The sequence below is a fragment of the Capra hircus genome, chromosome 5 (genome assembly GCF_001704415.2).
Source record: "Capra hircus breed San Clemente chromosome 5, ASM170441v1, whole genome shotgun sequence".
Lineage (NCBI taxonomy): Eukaryota > Metazoa > Chordata > Mammalia > Artiodactyla > Bovidae > Capra > Capra hircus.
Window position 1 is genome coordinate 33805438 of NC_030812.1, and position 22588 is coordinate 33828025.

Below are 22588 nucleotides of genomic sequence, written 5' to 3' on the forward strand. Positions count from 1 at the left end.
ATGAAAATATTTTCAACTTATATAAAAGATATAAATCGAAACTGGTATGACATACATATTAAGAATGGGGTAGCTGTGAAATAGTAATATGAGCCAGTCTGAGACTTACCAATCTAAGATAGGAAATTAAGAGAAATACAACATTTCAGTTTAGCATCTGAATTTTATATTTAAAAGATACAACGTGTTATGTATAAGCATTGATATCTCCAAAAAGATATGTAAGAAACTACTTCTGAAAAGGGTACCTATGTGACTGAGGGAGGAGTGGAGAAGTCTTTCCTTTTCTTCATATCTACTTTTTTTTTCCTTTTAAATTGCTGGTGCAGCTGCTTACTCAAGATTTCTTTGGGGGGAAATATTGGCTTAGAATATTAAAATCTGTGAGGGACCTGTCCAAGCCATTCCTTTTACAGCTTATTTAGGATTTCTCAAGTGCTTTGGATCACAGAACTAATGATTTCAGCCCAGCTTCCTTTCATTGTAGCTATAGTTCTCAACTGGGGAGCAGGTCTTAATAGGTATTATCTTGATAACAGCAATCTTCTTTTTCTTGTTCATTGTATTCCACTTATTTAGCATACAGTAGTTGCCCAGTAAATTTTGAATGAATTTTTTAAAACTACAGTATTTATTTGTGACATGACACAGATAGAAAGTGTTTGATCTTTATCTTTGAAAGAAAAAAAAATTGTTTTTCTGTTGTTTCCTATTCCAGTGAAAAACTTACCATAAATGTTATAGTTTAATTTGGACCTATTTTAAAGAGACATTTGTAAAGTTATAATTTGTTAATGATTTTTCAGACACTGCCTTCATGTCCTATTGACCGGAAACCTTTTCAGGCGGTGTTTAAATTCAGTGTATCAGAAGGTTGTGTTAAGGTAAGGCTTAGAGTTTATTTTGCAGAATGAACTGTGTAAACTTAATTGAGATGATTTTGCTTTAATAGATACTTGAATGTATTTGTGAATTAACTAAATTTAATGTGTTTAGTTTCCATTAAAAAAATGAAAGGGATATTAGATTCAGAGACAAACCCCCACAAAAAAGTCCAAAGTACCTGAAAATTATGTTTTCATGAAAAGCATATAATGGTGAGAAGATTAAACAAGTAAAATTAAATATAAAATGGTGTCTTTGTCCTTAAGTGCTGGTGGTACTTGAAGGAAATGGTTTAATTGGAGAAAAATGTGGGACTTTGTGAAAATCTTGAGAAGGACAAGGACTTCTCACAGTTTCACAGTTGTTATGGGCAGATAACTTCTCTTTTGTTAAGTACAATTTTATTGTAATGCTTAATCTTGATCACATTCTTGAGATGCACACATCACACTGATGTTATTTGATTATGAACCATGATTTATGATTTGTATTCACATTTATTTTTGGCTTACCAAAAAAAGAAGAAAGAAATAGAAATAATTTTCCTAAATTGATGAATAAAAAATGAAAAGTGGAAAAGAGAGTAAGTAGCAAGTAAAGTGAAATGTGTGGTAAAGAGATTTCTTGATGTTATTGCTGATAAATCAGGAATGGTATTGTAAAAATGAAAGTTAAAAATGAAGATATACAATATATATAAATGATGCAATTAATGGGAAAGACAAACTTCCCAAGTAGCAGCAAGACTGGTTGCTATTTTTGTGAGTAGAAGTGGGTAGGTAAGCAATGTAAAACTTTTTAAACATTAAATATTCCTACTGTAGGTGTTTATAATTTGTTTTAATTATTTTCTCCAGATAAGTCTTGATGACATAAGGTACAAATGAGACTACAGTTCAAATAAAATGACATATGTAGAAGATCCTGCGTGTTTAATTGTGTAACTCTGGACATTATGCAGATTAGTATATATCTTCAAGAAAAGATAAAACATTATATATATGTGTGTGATATTATAATTAAAATTATAAAGCATAACTTCTCTGAAAGACGTGTTCTCTGTTTTTCTAGACTGTGTGTGTGTGTGTGTGTGTGTGTGTGTGTGTGTGTGTGTATGTATGTGTGTATATATATATATATATATATATATATATATAATGTTGTGTGAATTAGCCTCCAAAGATACTCTCTAAAATTTTGTTCTGTTGCTTGTAATAAAATGTATGTTTTATTTAATAGAATTTGAATGTTACTTAAAAGTTTGGGACAGTGCTAATCTAATTTTGTTAAACTTAAAATGTATTTTTATCATATGTGATGTTATCTATATACTCTGAATATCTTTCTTTGCCCTTTTACTTCTTTTGAATCTTTATTATCCTTTTCCCGTTACAATTAAACTTGAATGAGACATGCACAGTTGCTTATATTTTCAATCAATTGTTGGACATCTCTATCTAGAATACCAAAGGAGTCTAAACATTGACAAACCCCAAACTCATCTCATTCCCAGCCCCTCTGCCAACCTCAGTTTATGGTATTGTAATCCCAGTCACCCAGATCAAAAGCCTCTGGAAGTTTTCCATTTTTTCTCTTTACATTATTTTTGCTTCCTCTTTCTGCACAGTGTCTTAAATTCATTCCATTTCATTACCTCTCTGTAGACCCTCAGGCTGTCTGTCATCTAGATCTGTTCTGCCAATAGGAATATACCATCAATACACACCAGTCTATAAACATTTAGTGGCCACATTAAAAGAACAAAAAGAAACAGTTAAAATGAATTTTTATCTTTTGTTTAATCTAACATTTAATGTATTATTTCAACATGTAGTATCAGAATTGTTATTGAAGGATTTTATCTCCTATTGTTGTTTTCATTGAAATCTAGTATATATTTTACACTTACATCTCTTTTTAAACCAGCCACATTTTCACATGCTTAATAGTATATGGCTAGTAACTATTGTCTCATACAGTATAGTTCTACACTATTGCAGGAGCTTCCTTCCAGTTTCCTGGCTTTTATAGTTTCTCTTTAACTGGTTCATTCTCCATATCACTGTCACAAAAAGCAAATTTGATCATTTCATTCACTTACTTGTAAACCTTCATTTATTTTCTGATTTCTATAGAATTATTTTCTTTTTCAAGGCCTTTACCGTCTGGTTCTAATATATTACATCAGTTTCATATCCTGCCAACTTTTTCTTCCACATCCTCATTGACTTCTCTGCACTCTTTTTATAACTGTGTTCCCTCCATTTAGAAAATCTTTTTTCCTTAGACAAATTCCTATTTATTCTTTAAGACCAACTCAGAAATTATCTACTCATAAAAAGTCTTCTCTGGTATCTTCAGATAAAGTCAGTTCTACATATATAAGATCTGTGTGTATATTTCTGTTATTAGCACACTCATAACTCATTTGCATGCCTCTCTGTGACTTTTTTGTTTCCCCAGAGCTTAGCACAAATACTCAGTTTATAGTTTAGCATACTTGAACTAATAAGCATATGTATTTGGGCTACACTTTCATTTAGACGCTATGCTGCTTTAATTTTTTGTTCTTTCAAGGGAAATGTATAGGTGTGATCCCATATTATCATTCTAAATAGATGATTTTGCTTTTCTCACAGGTTCAAGTAAAAAGACAGTTGAGAGAAACAAATGACAAGAAAAATGAAAGCTCTTTTAAGAAACCGCTATCCTGTCAGGAAAATTCTAAAAGCTGTATAAGGTTAGTGATGAGTTTCAGTAATGGAATCCAACTGTGTAGAATCAGAAGTTAGCAAATAAGAAAAAAGAGAGTACTTAAAAAATGATGTGAAATTTCAATGTGTATAATTCTTTTAAAGCATTCCCTTGATAATTTAAGGACAGACCAGATGAAATCTGAGAATATAATTTATTTGACCTTTGTCTTAGATGAATTACTTTTTTATTTTAGTTTTTCCCTAGTTTGTTATAGATTGATACTTTTAAAAGATAAAAGTTACAGCTATGTAAAAAAAAAACAAAACACAAGCCATTTATGGATAAGCATTGGTGCACAGCCCACATTTTGAGTAATTGCTGTACTATTTATGGACAGAAAATAGAAAGTAACTAATGATAAAGTACAACATTCTTCATGAGACTGTTGTAATTGAAACTATTATTTTTCTCCTTTTGCTTCTTTGTGTTGTGGCAGACACTTGATAGTACTGTAAGAGATGTTTATGTTTGAAAAAATTTTTAAATGTTTGGATTTCTTAGCTACTATGGTTAAAACATAATTGCCTAAAAATACTTAGAACTCAAGTTTAACAGGTGTTAAGGTAATTTTTAATTAAATTGAATTAGTAGTGTACTGGAGATTTATTACTGAAAATAACTTGTTGTAGTACTTATAAAACTTAACCCCTTTTTGATCTGAACTACATTTAGAGCTGCCGTAAAGTTGTATTAAGTCAGTATATTGTCAAATTCATAGCTAAATCTATGGCTCATTAGTACGTTTCATCAGAATACTAACACCGTAAGAGAGTAAATGTATTACGAAAAACATTGACAATATTCCTTGAGATTCATTGAATTGTGCCACTTACTTATGACTCTGTAGCTCTCTAGATCTCAACTTTTGGGAAGTTATAGACTTCTTTAGTAATCTGAAGAAAACTGTAGAGAACTTCTACCCAAAAAGATACATCATAAAATATGCTTACAGACGAAGTTTGTAGACTTTAAGGGATTTGTGGAACACTCAGTTCAAGAGCCCACCCATAAACCCAAGTTAATAACTTCTCTAGAGCAGATTTTATGTACAGTTTCTTTTAATTAATTTGAGTCAGCTTTGACTCTTCCATTTATGTTTGCTCAGTACACATTATCCCCAGGCATAATGAAGAAATACCTTTTGCTAGATTTATTCTTCATTCATCTCCTATTCTTGGCTATGGAAATGTCATAAATAGGCATTTATTTTTCAGAATTACTTAGTCCTCTTGGCTCCTCCTGAGAGTGCAGTGCTCGTTATTATGTAACCTGTAACAGGGTCATACGGTGGGTCGGACACACCTGAGGTAGTCCACATGCTTAGCTGTTTTTTCTCAAGGACTTGTGGTTGAGGGATGGTAAAAGGAAGTAACAGATGCAAAATAATAATTTGCTTTTGCCCACCAAGTCAAACCATTAGTGATTTCTCTCATGGTAAATCTGTCAGTTACTAGATTTTTACTGTACATTCTTTCTGGAGTCTTTTGGATGTTTTTTAGAATTCCTCTCATTCAGGCTTATATTTATAAGATGTAGGGCTCATTTCTAGCACTTAGGAAATAACCCATTTGGTGTTGACTTTCCCTTCTAAAGATATAAGACTTCTCTTTCTGATACTTTCCACTAGTTCCAGGGGAAGGGATTGCAGTAGTGTTTTGTTTCATGTTAGTGAATCTCCTTTGTAGTCATTGGAGTGGAGAGTGGCAGCTAAGTGGGGAGTTCAACTCATCATACTTTCTTTGCTAAAATTTAAAACTTGGTGCATAATAGCTTTCATTGTTATGGGCAGTGGATTGAAAATAAATGAGCAGAGTAACAGTTTTCTATTATTTCATCTCTTTATTGATCTTTACAGAAAAAAGATCATAGGAGAAGATCTATTAAGTGCAAAATTTTATGACCTGAAGATGATACACAGTAAGTGAGTTTTTCCTTGTATGTTCTACATTTTTTTCTTTCTTACTTTAATGCTTCTGCCAAAGTTCTTGTAAGTAATATTTTGGCTTGGAAAACAGTCATACACAACAGAACTCTGCTGAGCTCTGTGTACACTGTATTCAGTTCTACATAAACTACTTTCATGGAATCATTTATACTGTTTCCTGCCCTTCTTACTTTCCTGATCAACTTGGAGGAAGGGAAGGGGTCAGTGAATAAGAGAGAGAGAGAAAGACTGTGTGTGTGTGTGTGTGTGTGTGTGTGTGTGTGTGTGTTGGAAAGGAAAGTGAGTAAAGGGTATTTTCCAATTACTCGATCAGCAGCCTACATTGTGGTCTTAACTCGACTCATTAGTGCCAAAGTCCTTAGGGGAAATGAGATAAAATACCTTGTGGGCCAATAACTGTAAGCAGTAATGAGGGAAGTCTAACAGTAAGAAGTTAATCCACAGTTCCCACAGGAAGTTGTGGTTTGGCTTCAAGCCACACTTAATTTGAAACTTTATTTAGGAATAAAACATTGCTTACCTATTTACCTATGTACTATGTTCAGTTGCTCAATTGTGTTTGACTCTGCAACCCCATGTGCGGTAGCCCCCCTAGGCTCTTCTGTCCATGGGGTTTTTTAGTCAAGAGTACTGGAGTGGGTTGCCATTTCTTCCTTCAGAAGATCTTCCAGACCCAAGGATTGAACTAGTGTCTCCTGTGGTTCCTGCATTGGCAGGGTGGATTCTTTACCACAGAATCACCTGGGAAGCCCACAGATTTGTTTGAGAATATGCCTGTCTTTTGTTGTTGTCTAGTGTTATGGTTCTCTAATACAAGAAAGCTTTGCAGCAGGACCTGAGAAAAATGTCACTTCAGTGCTTTGTGGCTTCTCTTTGAAACTTAAGCTGTTTAGTTTTTTTCCAAAGAACACTTTACTATGAGCTAATTGTAAGCAGGGAGAGGTGAGCATTTATTTTCCATGTTAGGTTACAGTTAATTTCTATTTATAGATAGAATTAATGAATTCATTGTTCAGAATTAATGAATTCATTGTTCTTAAAACTAAATGGTAATCAACTTCATTTTTTTATACATTTGAATACCATATTTGGGTGGTGTTATTGTTTTTTTAATTTGAATTAACAGATAATCTCAGATTTACAGATTAATAAATATATGACTTTAATAATTTACTCTTAAAGTGAAATTTCACTAAAAGAACTTTAATGGTTATATAAAAATTTTTCTTTAGTTAAAGAACTTTAGATATCAAAACTTCTTTGTTTTTCTGGGTAATTGTTATAGATTAGCATTGTTTTTTATTGAATAGCCTTTGTTTGGTAGCTCTAGAATCGAATATAAAATTTACTGCTGAGGAAGATTAAATGACATCACAGGTTTTCTCTAGGTAGTATAGTGCACTCTTACTATGATAATCTTAGTTTTAAGACTGCAGTAATTTTCTTTAAGTGTGCGTCTCCTGCCTGGGCTTATTTTTAGAGAGAGAAACATAGGCAAATCTTAGACCTATAGTGCTTGAGTATAGTGAAGGCCATTTATAAGAATCTTTGATTCATTTAGATTTGAGTTTTGTTTTGCTATTCAGAATATGGAATACTAAACAAGTTTTCAGTGAACCTTCTAAACCAGTTCAATAGTTAACTTTTTCCTTCCTATTTATCAAGATATAATTGACATATACAACACCAGTTTAAAGTGGTCAGCATAGTGATTTGAGTTACATACATGATGCATCATAAAATGATTGCTGCAGTAAGTTCAGTGAGCATTCATCATCTCATATAGATATAACATTAAAAAAATAGACAAAAATTTTTTCCCTTCTGATGAGAACTCTTAGGATTTAGATTGACTGTCCTAACAACTCATATGTATAATTAATAGCAATGTTAATTATATTAATTATGTTTACATTCTATCCCTCAGTCAATTCAGTTGCACCATCGTGTCTGACTCTTGGTGACCCCACAGACTGCAGCACGCCAGGCTTTCCTGTCTGTCACCAACTCCTGGAGCTTGCTTAAACTCATGTCCATTGAGTTGGTGATGTCATCCAACCATCTCATCCTCTGTCATTCCCTTTTCCTCCTGCCTTCAGTCTTTCCCAGCATCAGGAGTTCTCAGCATCCAAGGAGTTGTTTACATCAGGTGGCTGAAGTATTGGACTTTCAGCTTCAGCAATGATCCTTCCAATGAATATTCAGGACTAATTTCCTTTAGGATTGACTGGTTAGATCTCATTGCTGTCCAAGGAAATCTCAAGAGTTTTCTCCAACACCACAGTTCAAAAGCATCAATTTTTCAGCACTCAGCTTTCTTTATAGTCCAACTCTTACATCCCTACATGACTACTGGAAAAATCATAGCTTTGACTAGATGGACCTTTGTCAGCAAAGTTACGTCTCTGATTTGTAATATGCTGTCTAGGTTGGTCATAGCTTTTCTTCCAAGTAACAAGTGTCTTTTAATTTCATGGCTGCAGTCACCATCTGCAGTGATTATGGACTCCAAGAAAATAAAGTTTGTCACTGTTTCCATTGTTTCCCCATCTATTTTCCATGAAGTGATGGAACTGAATGCCATGATCTTCTTTTTTTGAATGGTGAATTTTAAGCCAACTTTTTCACTCTTCTCTTTCACTTTCATCAAGAGTCTCTTTAGTAGTTCTTCGCTTTCTTCCATAAGGGTGGTATCATCTGTGTATCTGAGGTTATTGATATTTCTCCTGGCAATCTTGATTCCAGCTTGTGCTTCATCCAGCCTGGCATGTCACATGATGTACTCTGCATATAAATAAAATAAGCAGGGTGACAATCTGTAGCCTTGATATACTGCTTTCCCAATTTGGAACCAGTCTGTTTTCCATGTCCCGTTCTAACTGTTGCATCTTTACCGGCATACAGATGTCTCAGGAGGCAGGCAAAGTGGTCTGGTATTCCCATCTCTTGAAGAATTTTCCACAGTTTGTTGTGATCTACACAGTCAAAGGCTTTGGCGTAGTCAATAAAGCAGAAGTAGATGTTTTTCTGGAACTCTTGCTTTTTCAGTGATCCAGTGGATGTTGGCAATTTGATCTCTGGTTCCTCTGCCTTTTCTAAATCTATCTTGAATATCTGGAAGTTCACGGTTCATATACTATTGAAGCCTGGCTTAGAGAATTTTGAGCATTACTTTGCTAGCCTGTGAGATGAGTGCAATTGTGTGGTAGTTTGAGCATTCTTTGGCGTTGCCTTTTCTTTGGGATTGGAATGAAGATGGACCTTTTCCAGTCCTGTGGCCACTGCTGGCCAAGTTTTCCAAATTTGCTGGCTTATTGAGTGCAGAGCTTTCACAGCATCATTTTTTAGGATTTCAAATAGCTCAACTGAATTCCATCACCTCCACTAGCTTTGTTCGTAGTGATGTTTCCTAAGGCCCACTTGACTTCACATTCTTTTGACTTCCTTTATCCAATTCTCCTTCCCTCACCACTTGCCTCTGGTAACCACAAATCTTATCATTTTTTCTATGATTTTTGTTTGTTTTTGAAATATAATTGACCTACAGTATTATATTAGTTCCTGTCACACAACTTCATGAATCAGTATTTTTGTACATAGTAATCACCATAATAAGTCGTTACCATCTGTTATTATATGAATGTATCACATAATTATTGACTATATCCCCCACACTGTATGTTTCATTGTACCTCTTAATTTCCCTCACTTGTATCTATCCTAGGACTCAATCACCTCCCCTCTTCCAACAGCTTTGTTCTCTGTATCTATGACTGTTTCTGTTTAGCTGTGGTTGTTTTGCTTTTTAGATTCTACATATAATTAAAATCATACAGTATGTGTCTTTCTCTATCTTTACTTATTGCACATAGTATAATTCCCTGTAGGTCTGTGTGTGTTGTTGCAGATGGCAAAGTTTTATTCTTTTTAATGGCTGAGTAATATTGCATTGTGTGGAATATGTATGTGTATCTCACATCTTTTTTATTCATTCATCTGTTGCTTGGAACTTAGATTGCTTCCATGTCTTTGCAATTATAAATAATGATACAGTGAAACATGGGAGTGCATATCTTTTTGACTGAGTGTTTTAATTTTCTTTGGATAAATGTCCAAGAATGGAATTAGCAGATGATATGTTAGTTCTATTTTTAATTTTTTGAGGAATCTCCATAATTTTTATCATAGTATCTGCACCAAGTTACATTCCCATCATCAGTGCACTGGGGTTCTCCTCTCTACGTCCTCACTTTTTATTTGTTATTATTTTTGATAATAGCCATTCTTAAAAGGTCTGAGGTGATATCTGATTGTTTTGCCTTGCATTTCCCTGATACTTAGTGATGTTGAGCATCTTTTCATGTGCCTGTTGGCCATTTGTATGTTTTTTGAAAAATGTTGTTCAGATTTTCTGTTTATTTTAAAATCAGGTTCTTTGTTTTTTTGATTTTGAGTTAAGTTTTTAATTTTTTATTGGATATATTGGTTTCAGGTAAGTATCTTCTCCCGTTCAGTTGGTGGCTTGTTCATTTTGTTGTTGTTTCCTTCACTGTGCAAAAGCATTGAAGTCCCATTTGGTTGGTTTTGTTTCCCTTGTCTGAGGAAGCAAATCTGAGAAAATAAAAAAAAACTGGATGTCAAAGAGCTATATTCTTCTAAGAATTTTTAATTTTCAGGTCTTACATTTAAGTCTTTAATCCATTTTGATTTTATTTTTGTTCATGGTGAGAGAAAGTTGTTAAGTTTGATTCTTTTGCGTCTAGTTGTTTAATTTTCCCATCAACCTTTATTGAAGACTGTCTTTTCCCTGTTGTATACTGCTCCCTTCTTTGTTATAAATTAATTAATTGCCCATAAGTGTGTATACATTTCTGGATTCTCTGTTCTGATCCGTAGGTCTGTCTGTTTTGTCTCACTACTATACTGTTTGTTGACTAGCTTTGTACATAGCATAGTTTAAAATTAGGGAGTATGATGCCTCTGGCTTTGTTCTTCTTTCTGAAGATTGTTTTGGCTGTTCAGGGTCTTTTGTGCTGCCATATAAATTTTGGAATTGTTTGTTCTGGTTGTGTGAAAAATGCCATTGGTATTCTGTTAGAGATTGCATTGAATCTGTAGATTGCCTGAGGTAGTATGGTCACTTTAACAATACTAGTTCTTCTAATCCATGATCATGATATATCTTTACATCTGTTTGCATCGTCTTCAGTTTCTTTCATGAGTGTCTTAGAGTTTTCCAAGTAGAGATCTTTTACCTCCTTAGTTAGATTTATTCCTAGGTATTTATTCTTTTTGATGTGATTTTGAATGGGATTGTTTTCTTAATTTCTCTTTGTAATAGTTTGTTGTGAGGAGAAGTGCAATGGAGTTCTACATATTAAATTTTTATCCTGTAACTTTAACACTTTCATTGATGAGTTTTGGTACTTTTTAGTGGTGTCTTTAGGACTTTCTTTGTATAGTATATGTCATCTGTGAACAGTGACCGTTTTACTCCTTTCCAAAATGGATGCCTGTTATTTCTTTTTATTCTCTGGTTGCCATGGCTAGGACTTTCTATACTGTGTTGAATGACAGTGGCAAGAGTGGGCATCTTTGTCTTCTTCCTAATCTTAGAGGAAATGCTTTCAGCTTTTCACCATTGAGTGTGATGTTAGCTGTGGGCTTGTCATTTATGGCTTTTATTATGTTGGGATATCTTCTCTCTATTCCCATTTTGTTGAGATTTTATCATAAAGGGATGTTGAATTTTGTTAAAAGCTTTTCTGTATCTATTGGGATTATTATATGGTTTTTTATTCTTTAGTGTGTTAATGAGTATCACATTGATTGATTCGTGGATATTGAACCATTCTTTTATCCCTGAGATAAACCCCACTTGATTGTGGCATATGATCTTTTTAAAGTACTGCTGAGTTTGGTTAGTCACTTTTTTGTTGAGTATTTTTTTGGTGGATGTTCACCAGTGATATTGGGAGTAATTTTTTTTTGTGCTCTCTTTGTTGATAGCTCAGTTAGTAAAGAATCCACCTACAATTCAGGAAACCCTGGTTTGATTCCTGGGTTGGGGAGATCTGGAGAAGGGATAGGCTACACACCCCAGTATTCTTGCGCTTCCCTCGTAGCTCAGCTGGTAAAGAATCCACCTGTAATGCAGGAGACCTGGGTTCAATCCCTGGGTTGGAGTGATCCCCCAGAGAAGGGAAAGGCTATCCACTCTAGTATTCTGGCCTGGAGAATTCCATGGACTGTATAGTCCATGAGATCACAAAGAGTTGGACATGACCGAGCAACTTTCATTTTCACTTGTGTGTTTTGATATGAAGGTTGCTGGCTGTGTAGTACTGGTTTGAAAGTGTTACTTCCTCTGCAGTTTTTCAGAATAGTTTGAGAAGGATAGATGTTAACTCTTCTCTCTGCTGGTAGTCATCTGAGAAGGCTCTTTGTCCTAGAACTTTGTTTGTTGGGAGTTTTAAATTTTTGAATACATGTGTGCTAAGTTGCTTCAGTTGTCTCTCACTCTTTGCAACCCTATGGATTGTATCCCACCAGGCTTCTCTGTCCATGAGATTCTCCAGACAAGAATACTGGAGTGGGTTGCCATGCCCTTCTCCAGGGGATCGTCCTGACCCAGGGTTCAAACCACGTCCCTTAAAGACAGGTTCTTTACGACTGGCACCACCTGGGAAGCCCAAATATTGAATAGCTGATAAAAATTAATTTCTTGCCAAAAGATTAACATTTTCCAAGGCCTGTAACTTAATTCCATGTCTTCTTACATTAGGATGCCTGAAGTAATTTATTTGGTTTAGCATGGGCAGAATATTCTAAATATCCAAGGCTTCCCTTGTGGCTCGGCTGGTAAAGAATCCACCTGCAATGCAGAAGACCTGGGTTCAGTCCCTGGGTTGGGAAGGTCCCCTGAAGAAGGGAAAGGCTACCCGCTCCAGTATTCTGGCTTGGAGAATTCCATGAACTATATATATAGTCCATGGGGTCACAAAGAGTTGGACAGAACTGAGCAACTTTCACTAAATCTGAATCTAAAAGGTAGATTATTGCTTAATACTTTATGAGTGGGTAGAATAAGAGTACTAATACTTAATTATGAGTGAATGTCTTAACAACTCTGAATTGAGTTGAAGGATATTGGGTACTCATTGATTACCCATTTAGATTTTTTTTTCTATAATGTTGCTTTTTTACTTGTGGAGTTTAGTAATTCTTACTTAGCTAGTTTTTCTTCCTGCTTTGAGATAGACTATGCACCTGATGAAAAAGCTTAGCTTTAATGATTAGGTTTAATGAAAATTATTCAGGTATAAATTCTAAATGCATGCATGCTCAGCACATACTCAGTATAAGATGTACATACTAGGGTAGCAAGGGGGAGCTGAGATTAACTCATTCATTCAACAAACTATGCGAAGCAGCCCTGGACTCTTAGAAATGTAGTACTACACAAAAGAGACAAAGCTAACAGAGTACCTTTTGTGGACAATAAAGAGATAAATGTGTGTTATGACAGGTATTGTAAGTGCTTTAAAGAAGAGTAAAGTTAGGGTAGAGAGAGAAAGGTGATGGCTTCTGGAGGTGATTATGTAAGGCATTGGAGAAAGCCTCTTGGATTAGATTATATTTGAACAGAAATCTGGACGAAAGAGTCAAGCCATAAACAGATTTTAAGGGAGAGTATTCCAGGAGGGGGAATAGCAAGTGCAAAAGCCCTGAGATAGGAGCAGTCAAGCTATATTCAGAAAATAGCATGGAGGTCAGTATGACTAGAGCAGTTGAGTTAGGTAGACAGAGGAGGAGGAGTAAGCCATTGTTCTGGTGTTCATTTATGGCTTATGTAAGATGGCAAACATTTTCAGGAATAGTATGGACTAACATTATTAAAGGATCACTGGCTAAGTGGAGGATAATTCATCGGCAGGAGAGATCTTCATTGGAGGATTGAGAGACTAGTTTAGTGGCTGTTTTCCAGAGACCACATATGGTGGCTTCGGCCAGGAAGATGTTAGTGGAAGTGGTGAGAAATGGCTCATTTCTGTAAATGTTGCATTTCAATGAAAGAAAGTGAAAGGGTTAGTCACTGAGTGGTGTCTGACTCTTTGCTACCCCATGGACTGTAGCCTGCCAGCTCCTCTGTCCATGGACTTCTCCAGGCAAGAGTATTGACTGGATTGGGTTGCCATTCCCTTCTCCAGGGATCGAATCTGGATCTCCTGCATTGCAGGCATATTCTTTACCATCTGAGCCACCAGGGACACTCCTTAAAAGGATTTTGTTATTGGATTGGATGTAAGGTAGAGAAAGGAGGAGGTCAAGGATGACACTAAAGTCCTGGACTGAGCAGCTATTAAAATGGCATTGCCAGTTACTGAGTTGGGGAAGGCTGATAGAGTGTTTGGGGTGATATAATAAAGAATTGTCTTTTGGACAAGTAGAGATGCTCTGAAAAAATACGGATGTTTGCATGCTGTGTGCAAACAAGATTTTTTCATCTTTAGATTGTTTTAGTGTAATTGGTTCATGTTCATATATGTGAATTTGTTCTTGGCTTCTAAGTCTAATTGTGAGGCAAAAATGTTAAAGACTATGATCAGAAATAAGACTGGAGAGGAAGATTGAAGATGTCATAGGGAGTTGAGCAATAAAGCTGAAATTTCTGCATATTATCTTATATAGAGTAGTTTTTTAAAAAATAATTTTATTTATTTATTTTTGACTATCCTGGGTTTTCATTGCCATGCAGGCTTTTCTGTAGTTGCAGCAAGTGGGGGACTACTCTCTAGTTGCTGTTCATAGGCTTCTCGTTGCGATGGCTTCTCTTATTGCAGAACATGGGCTCTAGAGCGTGTGGGCTTCAGTTGTTGCAGAGCATGGGCTCAGTAGTTGCGGCTTCCGGGCAGTAGAGCACAGCTAGCCTGTGTGCCTCAGTAGTTGTGGTGCACAGGCTTAGTTGCTCCGTGGCACATGGAGTCCTCCTGGATCAGGGATGGAACTTGTGTCTCCTACATAGGCGGGTACTTTACTACTGAGTCTCCAGGAAAGCCCGGTAAGGAATAATGCTCTGCAAGAAGATATCATTAAAGATACCATTAAAAAGGTTTCTTTCTCACTGAATTACAATGTGGTGAAACCATTTTAGGAAGATAGCTTGGTAAAAGTTACTCTAAAAAGATAGTAAGGCAAGAACCTATTAGAAAAATTCTAGAGCTGTCTATCTTAGGTTATATTTCTTTTTGTCTTCTGACTCATTTAGCATATTTGATCAATTCTGAGAACCCAGTTTTTTTGTTTGTTTCAATTTCGCATTCTGACATCGCTGAAGTGAGATTCTAATTGTTTTTCGTGTATGATCACTGTTGACTGTGCATCTGGATAGTTGCCACTGCTTGTGACTATATGAACATACAAAGTTCTGTCCTTAAATCTGGAGAATAGGTAGCAAAAGGGAAAAGATTCATAGATTATTCTGGAATTTTCTTAACCCCTAGGACCCCTAATTGAAAGTGAGAGAACTGGGGGAAATTCATCAGACACATGTGCCAACAATCCCAAGAAAGTCATAAGTTGGGTAATTCTACATCGTGAAAGTCGCTCAGTCATGTCCAACCCTTTGCAACCCACAAACTTAATTGCAAAACCAGTATAAAAGGCCAGTACCAATAATGTAGTTCTTAATGGATTTCCTGAGGAATCACCACTGTTTTTCTTCTTCCAATTTTATTGAGATATAATTGCTATTTACAACACTGTGTAAGTTTAAGGTATACTATATAATGACATTATGAAAGTCAAACGGTGTGGACCTAACAGAAGATATAAGAAGAGGTGGCAAGAATACACAGAAGAACTATACAAAAAAGATCTTCATGACCCAGATAATCACGATGGTGTGATCACTCACCTAGAGCCAGACATCCTAGATTGAGAAGTCAAGTGGGCCTTAGGAAGCATCACTACAAACAAAGCTAGTGGAGGTAATAGAATTCCAGCTGAGCTATTTCAAATCCTAAAAGATGATGCTGTGAAAGTGCTGCACTCAATATGCCAGCAAATTTGGAAAATTCAGCAGAGGCCACAGGGCTGGAAAAGGTCCATTTTCATTCCAATCCCAAACAAAGGCAATGCCAAAGAATGCTCAAAATACTGCACAAATGAACTCATCTAAAACACTATCAAAGTAATGCTCAAAATTCTCCAAGCCAGGCTTCAACAGTACATGAACTGTGAACTTCCAAATGTTCAAGCTGGATTTAGAAAAGGCAGAGGAACCAGAGATCAAATTGCCAGCATCTGTTGTATCATCAAAAAAGCGAGAGAGTTCCAGAAAAACATCTACTTTATTGACTACGCCAAAGCCTTTGACTGTATGGATCACAACAAACTATGGAAAATTCTTCAAGAGATGGGAATACCAGACCACCTTGCCTGCCTCCTGAGACATCTGTATGCAGGTCAAGAAGCAACAGTTAGAACTGGACGTGGAACAAGACTGGTTCCAAATCGGAAAAGGAGTACATCAAGGCTATATATTGTCACCCTGCTTATTTAATTTACGTGCAGAGTACATCATGTGAAATGCTAGGCTGGATGAAGCACAAGCTGGAATCAAGATTGCCGGGAGAAATATCAAATAACCTCAGATATGCAGATGACACCACCCCCATGGCAGAAAGCAGAACTAAAGAGCCTCTTAATGAAAGTGAAAGAGGGGAGTGAAAATGTTGGCTTAAAACTCAACATTCAGAAAACTAAGATCATGGCATCCCGTCCCATCACTTCACGGCAGTTAGATTGGGAAACAATGGGAAAATTGACAGACAATTTTTTGGGGCTCCAAAATCACTGCAGATGGTGACTGCAGCTGTGAAATTAAAAGACACTTGCTCCTTGGAAGAAAAGTTACGATCAGCCTAGACAGCATATTAAAAAGCAGAGACATTACTTTGCCAACAAAGGTCTGTCTAGTCAGAGCTGTGGTTTCTCCAGTAGTCATGTATGGATGTGAGAGTTCTACTATAAAAAAAGCTGAGTGCTGAAAAATCTATGCTTTTGAACTGTGGTGTTGGAGAAAACTGTTGAGAGTCCTTTGGACAGCAAGGAGATCCAACCAGTCCATCCTAAAGGAAATCAGTCCTGACTATTCATTAGAAGGTCTGATGCTGAAGCTCTAATACTTTGGCCACTTGATGTGAAGAACTGATTTACTGAAAAAGACCCTGATGCTGGCATTGGTTGAAGGCAGGAGGAGAAGGGAACAACAGAGGATGAGATGGTTGATGGCATCACCAACTCAATGAGCATGAGTTTGAGTAAGCTCCAGGAGTTGGTGATAGACGAGGAAGCCTGGTGTACTGCAGTCTATGGGGTCGCAAAGAGTCGGATGCAACTGAACTGAACTGAAAATTATGAAATGATTATCACAGAAAGTTTGGTAAAGCATCCATCATCTCATCTCATATAGTTACAACATTAAAGAAATAGAAAAAATTTTTTCCTTGTGATGAGAAGTTTTGGGATTTACTCTCTTAATACCTTTCAGGTATAACATACAGGAGTGTTAATTACATTTATCATGCTTGTGCATTACATTGCTAGTACTTACTTATTACATTTATCATGCTTGTACATTACATCCTTAGTACTTAACTTAGAACTAGAAGTTTGTACCTTTTGACTGCCTTCATCAGTTCCTCCTCCTGTCACCACCTGTCACCACCTGTCACCGCCGTCTCTTTGCTTTGAGTTTGATTGTTTCTTTTTGAAATACAGTTGACCTACAACACTATGTTAGTTCCTGGTACATACATAATGATTTGATATGTGTATACATTTTAAAATGATCACCATGATAGTCCATTTACCAACCATCACTATACAAAGATATTATGTATTTATTGACTATATTTTCTGCAAATCACCACTGTTCTGGATAGCATAGAGGATGATACTGTTGGAGAAATGGTTATCAACAAACTTGGGATGAAAAGTAGTTAGAAAAAATTGGATTCTGCATTAATGAAGGTTTACGAAGTCTTAACCAATTTATTATACACCCATATATTCATTTTTATTAGTTAAAAAAAAACTGTCTTTATTAGTTTGCTTGGGCTGCTACTAGAATTCATTACAAACTTGGTGACTTAAGGCCACAGAAACTTACTTCTTCACTGTTCGGGAGGTTAGACGTCTGCCTTTCTGGGTGCCTGATGTCCTCTGCCAGCATTCAGAAGTTGTTTTGTGGAATTTGTTCAGTGTTCAAATGTTCTTTTGATGAATTTGTGGGGGAAAAAAGTGGTCTCCCCGTCCTATTCCTCTGCCATCTTAGGATCGCCCCTGGAGGTTAGAAGTCTGAAGTCATGGTGTTGCCAGATCCTTGCTGCCTCTGTGGGGTCTAGGGAAGATTCTTTCCTTGCCTCTTGCCGTAATTTCTGGTGGTTCCAGGCAGTCCTTCACATCCTTTGACTTGTAGCTGCATCTCTGGAATCTCTGCTTCTGTCTTCTTATGGTCTTCTGCTCTGTGTGTCTCTGTATCATTGTTTGTTTCTGATGAGGACATACTCATTGGTTTTAGTGCCCACTCTAATCCAGTATGATCTCATGTCAATCTTTCTTTAATTGTGTATGCCATGTCTATATTTCTAAGTGTCATATTCTGAGGTTCCAGGTGGACATGAATTTTTGGGGGGGTGGGTGACACTTTGAACCCACTACAAAGTCCAAAAGGGCTTTTTCAGTAATTCAGAAAAATTCTAAGTGGTAAGAAAACACTGTGACCCAGTTCTGATGCCCAGTTTGTGTTTTCCAAATAAAAGAACCAGGGTTCCTTGAAATAAATAAATGTTTCCAGGTTTGAGGTAGTAAATAAATAATAATGCCTAGAACATTTTATAATAGAGCTCAAGGAAACTTTCAAAGCAGTGCTAGGATTATAACAAGAAGTCTCAAGCATCAACTATACATTGAACAAGAATCAGCTATAGATTCAGTAAGAATCAACAATAGATTGGGTTCCCTATAGCCAAAAATGGAACAATTTAAGCATCAAAACAGGTGATAATATTCAGTAACTGTGAAAAGGGACAGTAATTGAAACCTGTCAGATTTGTCAAAGTTCATGAGTTCATCATGCTACCTTATCAGTAAATAAATAAGCAGACTAATTGGTCTATTTTAGAGGATGCTAGGAAATTAACTCAACTTTTTATTTTTTAATTGGAAGATTATTGCTTTATAACATTGTGTTGGTTTAGACTCATTTTTAAAGCCAGTATATGAAAGGAAAGATACAAACATCTACCTTGCCTTTTTTATATAAGCTATACATGAAGGTAATTGAAAATGTACATCAAAGTAAAGGAAAGTTCATTTCTTATAGAAATATTTCAGCAAATAATTGAAAATTATGGAATTTGGACATCAGCATTTTGTAAATGAACATCACACCATTTAAGCAGTGATCAGTAAGTGAAAGTGAAAGTCATACAGTTGTGTCCAACTCTTTGTGACCCCATGGAGTATATAGTCCATGGAATTCTCCAGGCCAAAAGACTGGAGTAGGTAACCTTTCCCTTCTCCAGGGGATCTTTCCAACTAAGGGATCGAACACAGGTCTCCCACATTGCAGGTGGGTTCTTTACCAGCTGAACCACAAGGGAAGCCCAAGAATACTGGAGTGGATAGTCTATCCCTTCTCCAGCAGATCTTCCTCACCCAGGAATCAAACCGGGATCTCCTGCATTGCAAGCGGATTCTTTACCAACTGAGCTATCAGACATACAGAGACTGAGATGCATGTTAAGTGACAACAAGGAGATAAGTCAGCAAAACATAGAGACCACAGACAAATGACCTGATTTCTTCTGTCAAAAAATTGGAGGGAGTTTAGAAGTGGGAGTGGGAACCTGTAGATTAAAAGAGATGACAGAAACATTGAAGTAGTCACAGCTGGATTATTTAGATCCTTATTCTAATATGTTGTAAAAGGAAAGTAAAAGATAACTTTATGGACAGTTGGAGAAAATTGAACATTAGATATTTGGTAATAAGGAGTTATTGGATATATTTTGTTTATTGCTAACTTCCCAACAGAACACATCTTTTAAAGTTAGTTATCTACTGAAATAGTTATGCATGAATATGATAGGATGTTTATAGTTTCCTTCAAAATTACTTAAGATAGTAGTAATAAAATTAACAGTGGATGTGAATTAATAATTGTGGAAACTGGGATATGGATATAATCGGATTTCATTATAATGTTCTATTTTGTGTCTGAAATTTTCTGTAATTAAAAAATAATGTACTCTGAGAGTTTAATTGGCCATTGTCCTCTCATAGTGGTACATAAATAATTTAAGTTCTTAAAATAAACTTCAATGACATATAGTATATTAGCTTGTTTTTTTTTTTTTTCTAGTAAGTTTTAAAATTGTGAATAGTGATTCTGTTTCTATGTGGCATTTTCCAGAGTATCAAGGTTGTAATGGTAGTTAAGTACTTAGTATTTGATTTTCTTTGGCTATAACTACCTGATAATAAAAAGGTTACTGATCTATGCCTGTAACAAACAGCGGAAACAAAGAGATGAGTATGAAAGTAAAATAACTAAAAGTTAACAGTTAAATCTGTTCTGTAGGTGTGATTTTTAATACTTTATGGAATGTTCAAAATCATTCATAATTAAGCAGTTTTAAAAGGTTAAATATCTTGGCCAGATCACAGAGTTGGGGCAGGCAGAATTTGATCCAGTCTTCTACTCCATGTCTACTGCCTTTTCCCACTACAGAATAATGCTAAAGCATGATTTTGTTACTTACCTTAAGCCTCTCACTTTGAGGTTGTCTACAGCAAATTTGGAAAACTCAGCAGTGGCCACAGGATGGGAAGAGGTCGTTTTCATTCCAATCCCAAAGAAAGGCAATGCCAAAGAATGCTCAAACTACCGCACAATTGCACTCATCTCACATGCTAGTAAAGTAATGCTCAAAATTCTCCAAGCCAGGCTTCAGCAATACGTGAACCGTGAACTTCCTGATGTTCAAGCTGGGTTTAGAAAAGGCAGAGGAACCAGAGATCAAATTGCCAACATCCACTGGATCATGGAAAAAGCAAGAGAGTTCCAGAAAAACATCTATTACTGCTTTATTGACTATGCCAAAGCATCTATTACTGCTTTATTGACTATACCAAAGCCTTTGACTGTGTGGATCACAATAAACTGAAAAATTCTGAAAGAGATGGGAATATCAGACCACCTGACCTGCCTCTTGAGAAATCTGTATGCAGGTCAGGAAGCAACAGTTAGAATTGGACATGGAACAACATAGTGGTTCCAGATAGGAAAAGGAGTACATCAAGGCTATATATTGTCACCCTGCTTATTTAACTTCTGTACAGGGTACATCATGAGAAACGCTGGGCTGGAAAAAACACAAGCTGGAATGAAGATTGCTGGGAGAAATATCAATAACCTCAGATATGCAGATGACACCACCCTTATGGCAGAAAGTGCAGAAGAACTAAAAAGCCTCTTGATGAAAGTGAAAGAGGAGAGTGAAAAAGTTGGCTTAAAGCTCACCATTCAGAAAACAAAGATTATGGCATCCGGTCCTATCACTTCATGGGAAATAGATGGGGAAACAGTGAAAACAGTGTCAGACTTTATTTTTGGGGGCTCCAAAATCACTGTAGATGGTGATTGCAGCCATGAAATTAAAAGATGCTTACTCCTTGGAAGAAAAGTTATGACCAACCTAGACAGCATATTCAAAAGCAGAGACATTACTTCGCCGACTAAGGTCCATCTAGTCAAGGCTATGGTTTTTCCTGTGGTCATGTATGAATGTGAGAGTTGGACTGTGAAGAAGGCTGAGTGCCGAAGAATTGATGCTTTTGAACTGTGATGTTGGAGAAGACTCTTGAGGGTCTCTTGGACTACAAGGAGATCCAACCAGTCCATTGTGAAGGAGATCAGCCCTGGGATTTCTTTGGAAGAAATGATGCTAAAGCTGAAACTTGAGTACTTTGGCCACCTCATGCAAAGAGTTGACTCATTGGTAAAGACTGTGATGCTGGGAGGGATTGGGGGCAGGAGGAGAAGGGGATGACAGAGGATGAGATGGCTGGATGGCATCACTGACTCGATGAACGTGAGTCTGAGTGAACTCCGGGAGTTGGTGGTGGACAGGGAGGCCTGGCGTGCTGCGATTCTTGGGGTCGCAAAGAGTCCCACACGACTGAGCGGCTGAACTGAACTGAACAATCTTTATGCTTTTGGACTGTGGTGTTGGGGAAGACTCTTGAGAGTCCCTTGGACTGCAAGGAGATCCAACCAGTCCATTCTAAAGGAGATCACCCCTGGGTGTTCTTTGGAAGGAATGATGCTAAAGCTGAAACTCCAGTACTTTGGCCCCCTCATGCGAAGAGTTGACCCATTGGATAAGACTCTGATGCTGCGAGGGATTGGGGGCAGGAGGAAAAGGGGACGACAGAGGATGAGATGGCTGGATGGCATCACTGACTTGATGGACATGAGTTTGAGTGAACTCCAGGAGTTGGTGATGGACAGGGAGCCCTGGCATGCTGCTATTCATGGGATCACAGAGAGTCGGACACCACTGAGCGACCCAACTGACTGAATTAATCTTCATAACTTATTGCCTTTTTCTAGTGGCTTGATATAAAGAGCCGAATGTCTGCTCCCTACTTAGCAGACCAGTTAACTTTGATTATTTTGTGTATCCTTTCAGAAATGTAATAGATAATAGGTTTTTATTTCTTAGACTAAAGTTTATAGCTTCAGGAATGGCTGTAGAGCTTGAGTTTTAACCTTGAATTTTTGTATTAATTATGAAGTTTCTTAGATACTGTTTCATTAACAAAGTGCCTCATTAGAAAACTAAGAGAATCTGTAGATGTTTCTTGCAATTGTCTCAAAAGTTTAGGGGCACTAATGAACCTGTCATGCAAGAAGTAAGCAGCCTTGGA

General features: G+C 36.5%; 1 protein-coding gene across 2 annotated transcripts in view; it reads left to right on the forward strand.

Annotated features, from left to right (window-relative positions):
• The window catches only part of SCAF11 (SR-related CTD associated factor 11), a 93482-nt gene that overhangs the window by 51459 nt on the left and 19435 nt on the right, over positions 1-22588 (forward strand). For both annotated transcript variants that reach the window (XM_018047897.1, XM_018047896.1), the window contains exons 5-7: positions 807-884; positions 3525-3625; positions 5498-5559. In XM_018047897.1, coding sequence (XP_017903386.1) covers positions 807-884; positions 3525-3625; positions 5498-5559 — 241 coding nt within the window. The remainder of the gene's footprint in view (positions 1-806; positions 885-3524; positions 3626-5497; positions 5560-22588) is intronic.